At 38.8% G+C, this 13,946-nt stretch overlaps 1 protein-coding gene across 1 annotated transcript; it reads left to right on the forward strand.

Annotated features, from left to right (window-relative positions):
* The first annotated feature begins 338 nt into the window (after nucleotides 1–338).
* On the forward strand, nucleotides 339–11,282 carry LOC138368258 (macrophage mannose receptor 1-like). The gene is made up of 6 exons (XM_069330811.1): nucleotides 339–579; nucleotides 1,651–1,772; nucleotides 5,428–5,592; nucleotides 5,735–5,803; nucleotides 6,208–6,366; nucleotides 11,087–11,282. The coding sequence occupies exons 1-6, from the start codon at nucleotides 575–577 to the stop codon at nucleotides 11,137–11,139; spliced, it is 573 nt and encodes a 190-aa protein (XP_069186912.1). The 5' UTR covers nucleotides 339–574; the 3' UTR covers nucleotides 11,140–11,282.
* Nucleotides 11,283–13,946: the final 2,664 nt, after the last annotated feature.

Raw genomic sequence — 13,946 nt, forward strand, 5'->3', positions numbered from 1 at the left:
CTCCAAGAAATTTCACGTGTAAAATCATTAATTAATACATTTTAGAAGCCTAATGCAGTCGGGTTCGTTCTCGACACACAATCAAGAATTTCGGGTTCGTATCCCGGGCGGGACAGAAATAGTTGGGCACATTTCCTTTTGCCCAATGCCACTGTTCACCTAGCAGTGTGTAGAAACTCCGGAGTTATTCAGCTTTTTGTGAGGTTGCATCCGGGGCGGGGTCAGTAATTCGGCCTTGATGGGGGGGAGGGAGGAGCTCGATAAAAGCCTAACGTGTATGCATACACTCTGGCTTCCTGTCCCCCGACACAGTGAATAATTAATTATTATTAATGTATCTTTATTGCATGTTCAACACGTAATAAGTTGCTCATTTAAATGCTAGATTATCTAAGGCTATTCACAGTCTTTAAAATGATGGAAATTTGTTAGTAATTGTTTGAGTGTGTCAGGGACGGTGCCGACCCCAGACCCGCCTCTCACCGGCCGCTGTCCTGACTCCCGCTGGCTCGACCTTGGTGGCGGCTACTGCTATCTCTTCATCAAGGACCTCAAGTCCTGGAGTGATGCCAATATGGGGTAAGTAAGGCTCCGGGATCCTCCTCCTCCACCCAGGCACTATAATCATGTTGATATGAAGAAAATAAGGCTCCTAGATCCTCCTCCACCCAGGCACTATAATCGTGCTGATATGGGGTAAATAAGGCTCCTTGATTCTCCTCCATCAGGTACTATAATCATGCTGATAAGGAGTAAATAAGGCTCCTTGATCCTCCTCCATCAGGTACTATAATCATGCTGATATGGAGTAAGTATGGTAACTGGCTACACTTACATTTTGCACATTTTAGAGGTGATGAAATCTTTCATTATATATGACTTGATGAGAGAGCACGAGATTAGTTCATTTCTTAGAACACTGTGATAACCACGACAATAACCTCGGAACTCACAGTTCCTGCGACGGCGCTGGAACCAATCGTATTGGCGTATGCCTTTCCATTGGAGACTTTCAGCGTCGTGGAGAGGGGGAACCTGCTGCCTGGGTAACAGCTTCTCTCACGAATCAACCTACCCTGGCTTTGCGCCCTGGTGAGGCCACTCCAGACCGACAACCAGAGCGCAACTCCATAGTCTCCTGAGACTGATGGATGCCTACTACTATAATCCACAGTAGAAATTAACAAAGATAAAATAATACCACAATGAAAGGAGACGTTGATCTTATGTGATCTCCGGCAAATTTTATTGTTTTATATGGAATAATTAACCTCAAACACAGGGAACCACAACGTTACCAGACGCCTCTGGCTAGCTGTTTTAATGCTGCTGGAAAAATCCACTAATTAACTAGTAACTGGCCTGAACATGAAAGAGATTAAGATCACTTATATAAAAGGTGTCTAACAATACTCACTCCTATAAGTACTATTACTTCGGTAGCAAAATACTTTTCGTGAAGTAGCAGTAGTAAGTAGTTACTTAAGTAGCAGTAGTAAGTAGTTACTTAAGTAGCAGTAGTAAGTAGTTACTAAGTAGCAACAGTAAACAATATTACTTAGGAAAGCAGATGTTGATGCTGGCAAAGTGAGCCCTTCTCTAAAACGTTAATATTATTATTATAGAAGTAAGTATTGTACCTCTTCACAGATGCTTGCAGGAGGCTGCCAACCTAGCATCAGTCCATTCAGAACAGGAGATGAAGCTCATCACCATGGCAACCAAGAATATGCAATTTCCACTGTGGATTGGCCTTGTGCAGAAGTCACATGGTGAGTTTGGTCATGATGTTGCAGGAGACTTTATACTGACCTAACCTAACCTAACGTAACCTTACCTTAAGGACTTCCGCCCCATTACCCTCACGAGTTGCCTCTACAGACTCTTTAAACATAAGGTCAATGTCCGTCTGATATGGTTCTTGGAATATTATCACCACCTCTCCCCTTCTCAATTTGGCTTTCGCAAGTACCGCAGCACTACTGATGTCTTGGTGTCTTGGAGGTCTATATTCGTACTGCTTTTGCTGCGAAGACCTCTGTTTTTGCTGTCCTCTTTGACCTGGAAAAGGCATACGACACCACCTGGAGATACCATATTCTGTCCCAACTTCGTTCTTTTAACCTTCGTGGTAATCTCCCTCTCTTTCTCCAAAGCTTCCTTTCTAGTCGTTCCTTTAGAGTGAGGCTTGGTACCGCTCTCTCTCTGCCTCTTCGGCAATACGAAGGTGTACCCCAAGGTAGTGTTCTAATCACTACTCTTTACCTGGTTGCCCTCAATGGTCTTCTTTCCACCCTTCCCTCTGGCATCTTTTTCGCTCTTTATGTTAACGATCTTACCCTCTGCTGTCGAAGTGATAATTCGCCTTTCCTTCAACTGCAGCTTCAACTTGTGATTGATGCTGTGTCTTTCTGGGCCTCCAATCATGGCTTCAAGTTCTCTACAACTAAAACTTGTGCTGTGACTTTTACTCGGAAGCAGGTCGTTCTGTGTCCCCCCCCCCCTCCCTCTTTATGGTCATCCCCTATTGTACAAAGATTCTGCTAAGCATTTAGGGCTAATCTTTGACACTCTTTTGTCTTGGTTGCCCCATATCTTTTACCTTCGAGTTGAATGCTCTAAGGCCCTTAACTTACATAAGGTCTTGTCCCATACTTCTTGGGGAGCGGATAGGCGCACGCTCCTCTCTTTACATTCCTCTTTGGTGCTGTCTAAACTCGATTATGGTTGCCCTGCCTACTCGTCTGCTCCTCCTACTCTTCAACGTCTTGATGCTCTGCACCATACTGGGTTACGCTCAGCTCTGGTGTCTTTCGTTCGATTCCTTCCATATGCCTGTATGTTTAAACTGGCGTCCTGTCTCTACAGGATCACCGTGATTGCTACTGTCTTCGCTATCTTGCACGGTCCTTACAACATCCTCACTTATGTCGTACTCTGACCTCTACCCCTCCTGTGGTTCCTGTTCCTTCTTCATCACCTACCTCTTTCTGTATGGTTGTCTCGCTTACAAGATTCTCTTTCAGTTCGTGCTACCAATATTTCTCCTCGTGGCCTTTCGCCCGTGCCCCCGTAAAGGGGTCCTCCTAATCCAGTCCATCCTGTAGTAGTCGAAAGTCAACATTGGCTGTTTTTTATCACCAGTAGATTTAAGACAGTGGAGTTTTGCTGGGTTCCCAGCCATATTGATGTTTCTTTAAATGAGCGTGCAGACGCTGCCGCTAAGAGAGCTATCTGCACTTGTCCCATCTCTTGTAAAGGTGTTTCTTATTCCAACTTTTACCCAGTTATTCATTCCTCAATCCTTGCCCGTTGGCAGGGGTCGTTGGTCTTGTGTTATTGGTAACAAACTGCGTCCTCTTAATAGTAGTGTGTCCCCGTGGCCTTCCTCCTACCAGTGTAACTGGTGGTGGGAAACGGCTCTGGCATATTGGCCATACACGCTTTACTCACGGACACTTAATGGAGCGCCGCCCTGCTCCTTATTGTCCAAACTGCATTGTCCCTCTTACATTCGAGCATATCCTTGTTGAATGTCCGGACTTCCAGGACGAGCGTATGTCTTGCTTCCGACCGTCCCTCACGATCACTTGTCCTTTGATAGAATTCTTGGTGAATCGGATACTTTTGATATTGTTCGCCTTATGTGCTTTTGTTCTCATATTGGCATCCTTAATGATATTTAGCGACCTCTGATTATTCCTCACATTTGATGGTGCAAAGCCTTCCCGGCTTGGTGCCTTCTTTTGATAATTACTTAATTACTTGTTTTATATTAATATATTATTATGGTGACCCATAGCCTCGGAGAAGAGAATTAAAGGTATTAAGACAACCTGCATATTCACCCTGAACACTGTGTCCTATACATCGCATTTGGAACGTAACAATTATTTTATATTTGGTCAACGAGATATTTTGAGATAAATGGCACTGCAGTGAAGGAAAGACAATAAAAACTTGAGTAAAGTCTTTCTTTATGAGAAGCATCAAGCAAATAGTGATTTGCGACAATTTCATCACAGCAGACTTTGGTTGGAGCTGTAACATGGGGGGGGGGGGTTATTCGTTCTGTACTTTAGTCTCTCCGTTCTCTCTCTACCCCTCTCTTTACCCGTATTCTACTTTAAATCTCCATACCAAGGGACCCCAAAACTTTTACTTGAACCAACCCCACGCCACGTGGTCTTAAGACGATTGACCGACTAAAGATTCTACAACCCGTATGATGTGAAATAGACTTCTAGCAAAGCTCTAGAGTCGCCTTCGCTGCCACCACCAGACCAGTAACACTGAGCAATGACTGAGGTCTGGATCGATAATGCTAATCAATAACTTTGGGGCTTGATCCCCACTAGTAATATATGGGAGGGTTGTCTTTTTACGTTAAGTGTGGAATTAATTAACAATCAAAGGGAATAATGAGTTCTTAATCTTTGTTAGGTTTTGCGGCCCAACGAAAACTTGGCCTCGTGGGGGACCACGTGACAAGGACGCGAGACATTGGAAACATGAAATGGAAATTAATAGAAATGCAACTTACTAAATAATTAATTTATTCAAAATCTAAAACAAAAACTAAATAAAAGCACTCCCTATCATTAACACTCCCTACTTTGGGAATGAGTTGACCTATTCCCTATAACAACACTCTAAGCAACTCTACCTTGAATGCGACCAGTGGTGGACTGCTGGTCTGGGGAAAGGTGGAGTGGACACCTTCCCTGTGTTGCTCCGGATCCCACACTGTCCTTCCCACATGCTTCTCCACCCAGATGCCCAGATCTGTATCCTTCCGCCTCGTCTAAGTTACTTGCAAGGCTTAAGTTAACAACTAACCTCTGTTGCACTGAATGATCCAGATTGGTTGAATTATTTTAACTGAAGTTAATTACAGAAGCATCTTAGGGAAGAGCTATTCCCAATTACAAAATGGCTATTTGACCTTTGAGAAATAGTGGACATGGAAACTCTGATGACCTGTGACCGCTGAGGTCACTCAAATTGTTCCGCGCCGAGGTCTAGTCACGGCTCGTGACGTCACTGATGGTGACTTAACTCATTCTTCTAGCAATCAGGGTACTCTTAATACTATAACCAGGAATATTATACAATTTGAATGAAGACTAATTTCTCTAAATAAGTGAATTCTGTAAAATAATTCATTATACAAAGCTGAATAAGGCGGCAATTATTTTCACCGCCAATCCCCCCAGGGAATGCTTCCGGGTCACCAGGTGGGTCCAGCTCCACCAGGTGGGTCCCATGCGTAGATACAACATTCTAGATCATTCCTACAACAGCTAGTTTGTGAGATATTTTGAGATAAATGGCACTGCAGTGAAGGAAAGACAATAATAACTTGATAAAAGTCTTTCTTTGTGAGAAGCATCAAGCAAATAGTGATTTGCGACAATTTCATCACAGGAGACTTTGGTTGGAGCGATTGCACTGGCTTCGACTTCACCAATTGGCAAGATGGTCAGCCTAGCAGCGAGGAGGAGCAATGCACAGAGGTCAGCCAGACCTCTGGCCTCTGGAACGATGGCATCTGCTCAAACCTAAGATATTCCATTTGTAAAATTTTAAAAAGTAATTGTATTACACTGTCTATTTCGCATAACTTCGAATACAATTTTATCCTCTAATATGGCCTATAGCACAAGCTAAATCAATATAATGACATAATTGGGGTGTTTGGTGAAGGATATTCATTACTACTTCTCCTTCGCAGTCCAAGACCATGACCCAACGAGCAATAACAATCCTACTCCAGCTGTCACCACTGACTCTCCAGGCAGAGGTAGGCTACACCTAGCTAACATATATTACTGCTCTGCCTCATACGTTTCCTCATAAAAAGGGAGGTTTTAAATCATTTTATGCTGTGAAACCTATATAAAGCAAAATATAATGAACTACGAATGTAGTAAATTTAATTATAACACTCTGAAATTAGAATTAGTTTTTGACTCCCCCGCTCACCTCACTCCTAACCAGACCCCGCCTCATCTCACTCATGTCCAGACCCCCCTCTCACCTTACTCATGTCCAGACTCCCCCTCACTTCACACATGTCCATAACCCCCTCCCCTCCTCACTTCACACATGTCCAGAACCCCCTCCCCTCCTCACCTCACACATGTTCAGAACCCCCTCCCCTCCTCACCTCACACAAGTCTAAAGTCTCCTCCTACCCTCACACAGGTGGCGGAGGTCTGGGTGCAGGTGGCGTGGCTGGTATCGTCATCGCCGTCCTCTTCCTGGTGGCGGTCGTGAGCTTCGTTGGCTACAGCTTCGTCCAGAAGTCAAAGAAAGTTCAACAACCTGGAATTTTGAGCTTCAGCAACACGTTATATTCTGCAGGTAAGTTTTCTGCATCGCTTTATAACGTAAATCAATGCTTCATTCTAAATATTTGCTCTATGTAGAAGGAGCACAAACAGTCGCATACATTCACAAACACTTCGGCCATAACATTACGATAAATCACTAACTCCGAACATTTCCTTTTAGTCTAGCACACTCATTGGCTAGAATATTTCCACTCCATAAAAGTGATCTCACTGACATTAATAACTTTAGACCATTATCAAGCCTGCCCACCTAGCGCAAAATGTTTGAAAAAGGTAATGAATAAACATTTTTACTCCCTCCTAGATAAACATAATATACTGAGTTCTTAAAAATCAAGTTTTATAGACGCGAAATAATCAACGAATCTTTAATTAATATCCTTGACTTGATATAAGCAGCTATTGAGAAAAATTAGTACCCTAAGGGTCTATTTGTTAACCAGCGTAAGGTTTTTGTCACAATACAGAATTTACATAAATGTACATAATTTAGAACTTTTATAAAAAAACTCACTACTTCTTCTCTTACAATTATATCCTCCTTTATGAATATATTTAAACAGTTAATTCATATCAAATAAGCAGGCGATGAGTCACAATAACGTGGCTGAAGAATGTTAACCAGACCACACACAAGAAGGTGAAGGGACGACGACGTTTCGGTCCGACCTGGACCATTCTCAAGTCGATTGTCATGGACATTCTCACAATCGACTTGAGAATGGTCCAGGACGGACCGAAACGTCGTCGTCCCTTTACCTTCTAGTGTGTGGTCTGGTCAACATATTAAATAAATTTGATTATAACCCATATATACTTATTCATAAGCTGCATCTTGATCTAATATACTCAATAATATGATAATAATATTTTCTCCTAAATTATCTTATAATGACGGAATACAACTGATTTTCTATAACAAGTAAAATAATGCGTGTGTTGTATCGTTTATAAAACAGGTTCCTCTGACTAGACTAAAACACCCCAATTTTTTTTAACTTAAATAACATAACTTGCAATATTCTTGCTCTTATTAATTAAATTTAAGTGTACGAGGGTAACTAATTATAATCCATACCATAACTTTTTAAGCTTCACCACCTTAACTCTTAAATAAACCTTTGTATATTTCATAACCAAATTTCACTCTTTATAAGCATAAACTCTCATTTAAAATTAATTTATTAACTTTCACTAATATACTTCATTCAGCTTCCAAGTATAACCGCAACTGCTGGCGCAAGATTTTATCAAACCTTCTATAATTTACTAACTCAACAATTACCCTATTGTTAATATTAAATATAGCACACTCATTCTACCCCACTTTAAGCAAAATACATTCCACTAAAATTTGCATATATATATATTAAATAATTATATAACAAAGTCCAAAGCAAAAACCAAACTTTGTAAAACTCCGCTCACCTAAATTCCAATCCTCTAGTCATTAACTACTCCGAGGTTTAAGATATTATTATATTAGTATAAACCAAATAGAGGTATTCCACTGTTAATGGAAAAATTGAAATTATTTCCTATTAAGGAAATTTACTGGCTAAGAAAAAGCTTCTAACTTATTTCTTGAGCAGTTTAATTCCGTTCAAATTTCATATATGTACATGTGTTAATAGCACAAGAAGTTTTGATCCTCTAAGATTTAGTGGAACTCCATTATACATAAATATATTCACAAATCCTAACCCTAAAATAAAACACCTTCACACTAGTATTAACTTACTCCTATCTCTTACAATAAAAACCATTTAAACTGCATATAATATACTTATATACACATCTATATACATTTAATGTTCATATAAACTTATTCATGTTGATATGTTCATAATTAATTGTAGTATTTCATTTCATATCATCTTAAATTTTAATATTATAGTTTTCATTCAATTATTGCATAATTACATAAAGTATTAGGAGGAGCTTCATCTGATACATCTTAAAATATAAGGGGAATGGAGTCAGAAACCTAAAGAAGAGAAATTCATTATCAAAAATATTGAGGAAGATAATCTTCCTCAATATTTTTCTAATGAAAATTTAGATTAATATAGAGATCTTATAATGTAAAATTATGCTGTCATATACGATATATATTTTTATTATTTAAGTAAAATAATATATTGAAAAGTCAGGCTTGCGCTCTCCCCCTCAAAATGATTTTTTTTACCTAATTACAAAGAATTTAACAGCCCCTCTTATTTTAAGAATTCTTCTCATAATTCCATTTTTTAGAGGATTAGACTGATTGCGCTTCCCTAGTGAATTCATTTATTAAAACATTGCTAAAATAGTTCTAGTTTATAGGAGTTTCCATTGATTTGCTTAAAATACATATATATTATTTTTAGAAATACATATGTACATCAGGCTACCTCTTTTCATTTCTTTAAGATTCTAGCGTCTAAGTTTTTCTGTATCTTAGTTTTATTTATCAGGATATCAATATTATATAGAACAGCGTTAATAGGGATATCTTAAAGCATAAAGAGAAGATAGTCGCAAGCCTAAATGTGAAGAACTTAGCACGAGAAAAAATGTTTGAAAAGAGTACTTTTCTAACTAAGAGTACTTTTTTTCAACATTTTTCTCGATTGGAAGCCTTAAGACTGATATAAAGAGAAATTTAGTATAAGATTGCGTTCTCCTTATACGACATTTATTTTTGTCATGTACACAAAGTAATATATTAAAGAGTCAAGCTTGTGCTACCCCCTCAAAATGAAAAATACATATTTTTACCAACTTTTTTGGATAAAATTATACTCCTTTTATTTTAAGAATTTTTATTATAATCTATTTTGTTAATCTTTCAGCCCCCCCCCACACACACACATACACACATAAAAAGGGGTGGGGGCAATTGTTAGAAGAAATTCTTCAACGTTACAGTGAAAATGTTATATGTTAACACCTTAAAAACAAATAAGAGGTATCTACACCATCATTTAGGCCGAGACTAAACGCAACCTTCGAGTTCTAATTAAAATTAGTCTAACCGACACCATATGAGTGCATATCATAAATCATAATTGACTATATCTCTATTCGCTTCACTCAAGCTAAGGTTTCCTCAACATCAAGAAACTGTCGTGGTAAGGTGCCCTTATCCTAACATACCAGGGGACCCAAAACAGAAAACGGGACAGTATGTCAACTTCGCGAGCAGCGACCATTTTCCAGTATGACAAACGTTGGCCTCAGGTATTTCCCAATACCTAAGGAACATAAGGTATACGTCAAAATGTGGCGTTCTATCAGGAAGACGGGTTGCACAGTAACCACAATCATTCAGTTTTTTTCTCTCAAACTGCACCTCTCTTGAACCATGGGTCACTCCCTTCAGTACTTTAAATATTTTCTGTGGCCTCTGTGAACGAGACCACAGCTCCCACACTGCCAATTAACACTGGCGTTGCACAGGGCAGTATACTTGCTCCACTCCTCTTATTCACTTACATCAATGATCTACCAAACGTTACTCAACACCTGAACCCAATTTTATTTGCTGATGACACAACATTTTTTCAAATGCTAACCCACGTATTTGAGTGCCAGTAAACTCGGCAATCGTAGAAGTCCTTCTACGTATTTCCCAGTACGTAGAAGTGTATATTAATGGCTGACTGCGTATATTAATGGCTGGCTGCGAATAGTCTCACCCATAACTGCATCTTGTATAATAAATTAATCTAGGCCTTTCACCATTATTGCCTAAAATTTGCACATCATTTGCTAAATTTTCCTGAACAATTGATGTTGGTTTAGTTCTCGTTTAGTATTAAACATTTACCTCATTAACCATAAAATAATTAAACTCAATTATTTATAATTTACACCCGAAATGTTTTGTGAGTTGGTGACGTCATTAAATATATTTTCTATAATAATTAATTAACCACTATCATATTTGTCTGTATATTTTCTAATAATAATTATTATTATATACTAAATATGCAGCCTATCTTCCTATATAAGTAGTACTTATAGTAACGATGAGTATAGTATATATGCCGACGTATAACGCAATTAGAATGTAGAAATCGGTACTATTGAATTTGAACAAATCTGGAAAGATTTTATATTTTTGTTGCACAGACAAACTAACCTAACTTTCCTAGGCCTAGTACACGATATCTTAGGCCTGATATAGTACATATGTGTGCTATACTAGGCCTAGGAATATTTATATTTTTTTAGCTTATTTTTTTCGGACCATAAAGTGAATAGTATAAAATTCTGCTAATTGCTTAGTACGTCAATCGTTGCACTATGGTATTCATAGCTACTAAAACTACTATCTAAACAAGAGGATGGGTTGAAATATAGCTGCTAGTAATATGAGAGAACTAATTAAGAGGTTTAGCCTCTGTTTTTTTTTTTTTAATAATTTTGTATGCATTCTTCGCGGTCTTTATATATATAATCTTTCTGGAAGATAATATAACCTTTCTGGAAGATAATATAATCTTTCTGGAAGACAATATAATCTTTCTGGAAGATAATATAATCTTTCTGGAAGATAATATAATCTTTCTGGAAGATAATATAATCTTTCTGGAAGATAATATAATCTTTCTGGAAGATAATATAATCTTTCTGGAAGATAATATGATCTTTCTGGAAGATAGTATGTATTGATCAGCCATGACCACACGCAGACAGTCACATAACATCAAGAGACTCACCACAAAGTGTACTGTCTCCCTCAGATGAAAGAGGACAAGTTAATATGAACACCACCAATGGCATTTCTGAAGCCTAAGACAGTGAGAGCACGAGGCCGCCAGCTCTACCCTCAAGTGACTGTAGTGGCAGCATGGAGTAGCAACACAGCTTGGGTGGAGGCCGCCTGAAAGTAACTTAAGTGAAAGAATGATAAGTGATGTGAACTATATTCCAGCAATATATTTTGGAAATGTAGCATCTAGGTACAAGCACATGTATTAGTATAACAATATATTTATGATGTTCCCTAAGGTAAGAATTAGTATTGCAGTCATCTCTGTTGTATGCCTCTGTGAAATTTTAAATTGCTAATCATGAACTTAATAAATAATAATCAATAATTTCTCAAATATATACAAATATTATTTTTACGCTAAACTGTGCTCTTTAATCTATAATCTGGAAGAAGTTATTGTATATACTTTTCGCAAGGAAGTATATTTTCTTTTTGTGACGAAATTTGTGTAATAATGAAACACAAACCCTATTTTCTTTTATAAATACAAATTAATCACACGCATACCTCCACACACACATATATATTATATATCTGTAGGTGATACTGTCAAAGGCTCGAGGCCAGACGCTCAGGGATAGCATTACCCAACTTTTCAAGATGACACATGGGCAGTATGTGATTGTCATAGGCTTGTCGAGGTCATCCACATTACCCCTCCTCCTGCAAGAAATATTGTGGGGTAAGGTGAAGGGGGAGGGAGGATCGAAGCTTATATGAAAAAGTATCACCAACTTCAGACTTCATGATTCACGAAAATCTTGGGGGGGGGGGGGGGAAAGGTCGCTAGTGATGCTGGTATTTCTTACATTTCTAAGTCTGAGTTAACCTTGGGACACCTTCATTATAATTTTCCAGCTGTACCTCCCCAGTCAAACTTCCTGTCCCTGATAATGTTGTCCTTGGGCCCGACCTCTACAGGCCTTTGGCACTCCAACAGCTCCTGACGGCTGAGTGGACAGCACTCGGGATTCGTAATCCTAAGGTTCAGGGTTCGATTCTCGGCGAAGGCGGAAACAAATGGGCATAGTCTCTTTCCCCCTGATGATTCTGTTCACCTAGTAGTAAACAAGTACCTGAGAGTTAGACAGCTGCTTTCTTTGGATATGTTACAAAAAGGAGGCATAGTCGAGGACCGGGCCGCGGGGACGCTAAGCCCTGAAATAATTTCAAGATAACCCCCCACGGCTCCTCCGCCCATGTGTCATCTTGTAAGCGTGGATGAGGCTAGCACCAAGAGCCAGCCCTTAACCTCACACAAACTGACAGTCTCTCACGGATATAGATGTATACTCTACTGTATTTGTGTCACTGACCTTCTCCCTCTGCAGTATTTTCTACGTTGATATCATTCAGTGGCTGAAAATAGTGGTCAATAAAATGTCTGTGTTTGGATCAGTGGTCAGAATGTAAATGTAAGATATATTTAGCACATTAATTATTTTGTATAACATATATGTGCTCTATTTGGAAAGTATAAATACATAAATCATAATACATGGATATATAGATCTGACTCATCGAGTTGTACTGTCTACATGTAATGTAGACATGTTTGTCAATTTAAAATAAAGTCTTGTGTATAGAAATTCTTAGGATTAATTCTCCGGCAAAATGTTATCTGAATATTATTTTTACAAATCTGTAACATTTCCTCCACAACAATCATAAACAACAGGCGCAAGACAACATAATATTAGAAGCTTTACTCATTATATATGATATAGAGTACAACTTGTATATCATATATAACATGATGTACACTTAGTACTGTTAGGGGTGTGCAGGCAGTATGGCTGAACACCTCGAACAAGGACCAACAATGTCATAATATGCTCAACTCGCGACAAAGTCGGCAGCTATGTATCTTGAAGGGCCCAGATGACACTCATGTATCCACATCTCTCCTGTGGTATCTGCACCTGGCGATCTACCATTCACCATTTTACAGGAATTTTGTAATATATTTCACTGAAATATTGCAAATAATCATCTCTGTAATAAAAGGTCTTCTTCACATGTGATTGAGAATAATTGTGTAATTTAAAACAAATTATAGCCAGAACAGCTGAAGGAGGTGTTCCATTGTCAGTGTTCCCAAGCAACGCAAACATTAAGACAAACCAACAGTCACAAAGTGTTCTTCAACTTTGCATTGCCAAACTACCGATATATTTTATCTGATACTAACACTCATCATTTTAACAGAAACTTGGCTTGACTATACCCAACTCTACAACTTAGCTGGTTATAAAGCCATTCATAACTGCAGGCCTAATAAAAAAGGAGGTGGCACAGCAATATATTACAAAGATACCTTCATCTGCAATAGTATCATTAGTGATAGAGACGACTATTGTGAATACACCTTTGCCAAGTTCTCCAGTAAATCCCTTAAATCCTCCCTGACTATCGGTGCCATCTATAGATTTCCTAATACCAACGTAGCTTCATTCTCAGACAACGTAAGGAATCTTATCATAAATAACAATCTCAACAAAAATCACATCATTCTGGGAGGTGATTTCAATATTGACCTGGGTCTTCAAAACAACCCTCAAGTTGACTATTTCCGTAACAGCATGCACTCCTGTATGCTAATCCCCACAATCACCAAGCCCACCCGAGTCACTCAAACATCTGCCACTACCCTGGATCACCTATGAACTAATATAACAGCTTCCCTTTCATCTGGGGTAATCTATGTTAGAACAACTGACCACTATCCTACCTTCCTCATAGCAAACATGGACACAATACCTCCAGAAAACAAGAAACTCTCATTCAGGCTACACAGTGAATCAGCTTTAGGCAATCTCTCTAATGCA

The sequence above is a fragment of the Procambarus clarkii genome, chromosome 24, assembly GCF_040958095.1.
Source record: "Procambarus clarkii isolate CNS0578487 chromosome 24, FALCON_Pclarkii_2.0, whole genome shotgun sequence".
In the NCBI taxonomy this organism is placed as follows: Eukaryota; Metazoa; Arthropoda; class Malacostraca; order Decapoda; family Cambaridae; genus Procambarus; species Procambarus clarkii.

Bases quoted from the DNA above. Each gene is read 5' to 3' on its own strand.
- LOC138368258 (XM_069330811.1), top strand. The intron at 1,773-5,427 runs GTGAGTTTGGTC...ATTTCATCACAG, and splicing joins CCTTGTGCAGAAGTCACATG to GAGACTTTGGTTGGAGCGAT. The intron at 6,367-11,086 runs GTAAGTTTTCTG...TGTCTCCCTCAG, and splicing joins CAACACGTTATATTCTGCAG to ATGAAAGAGGACAAGTTAAT.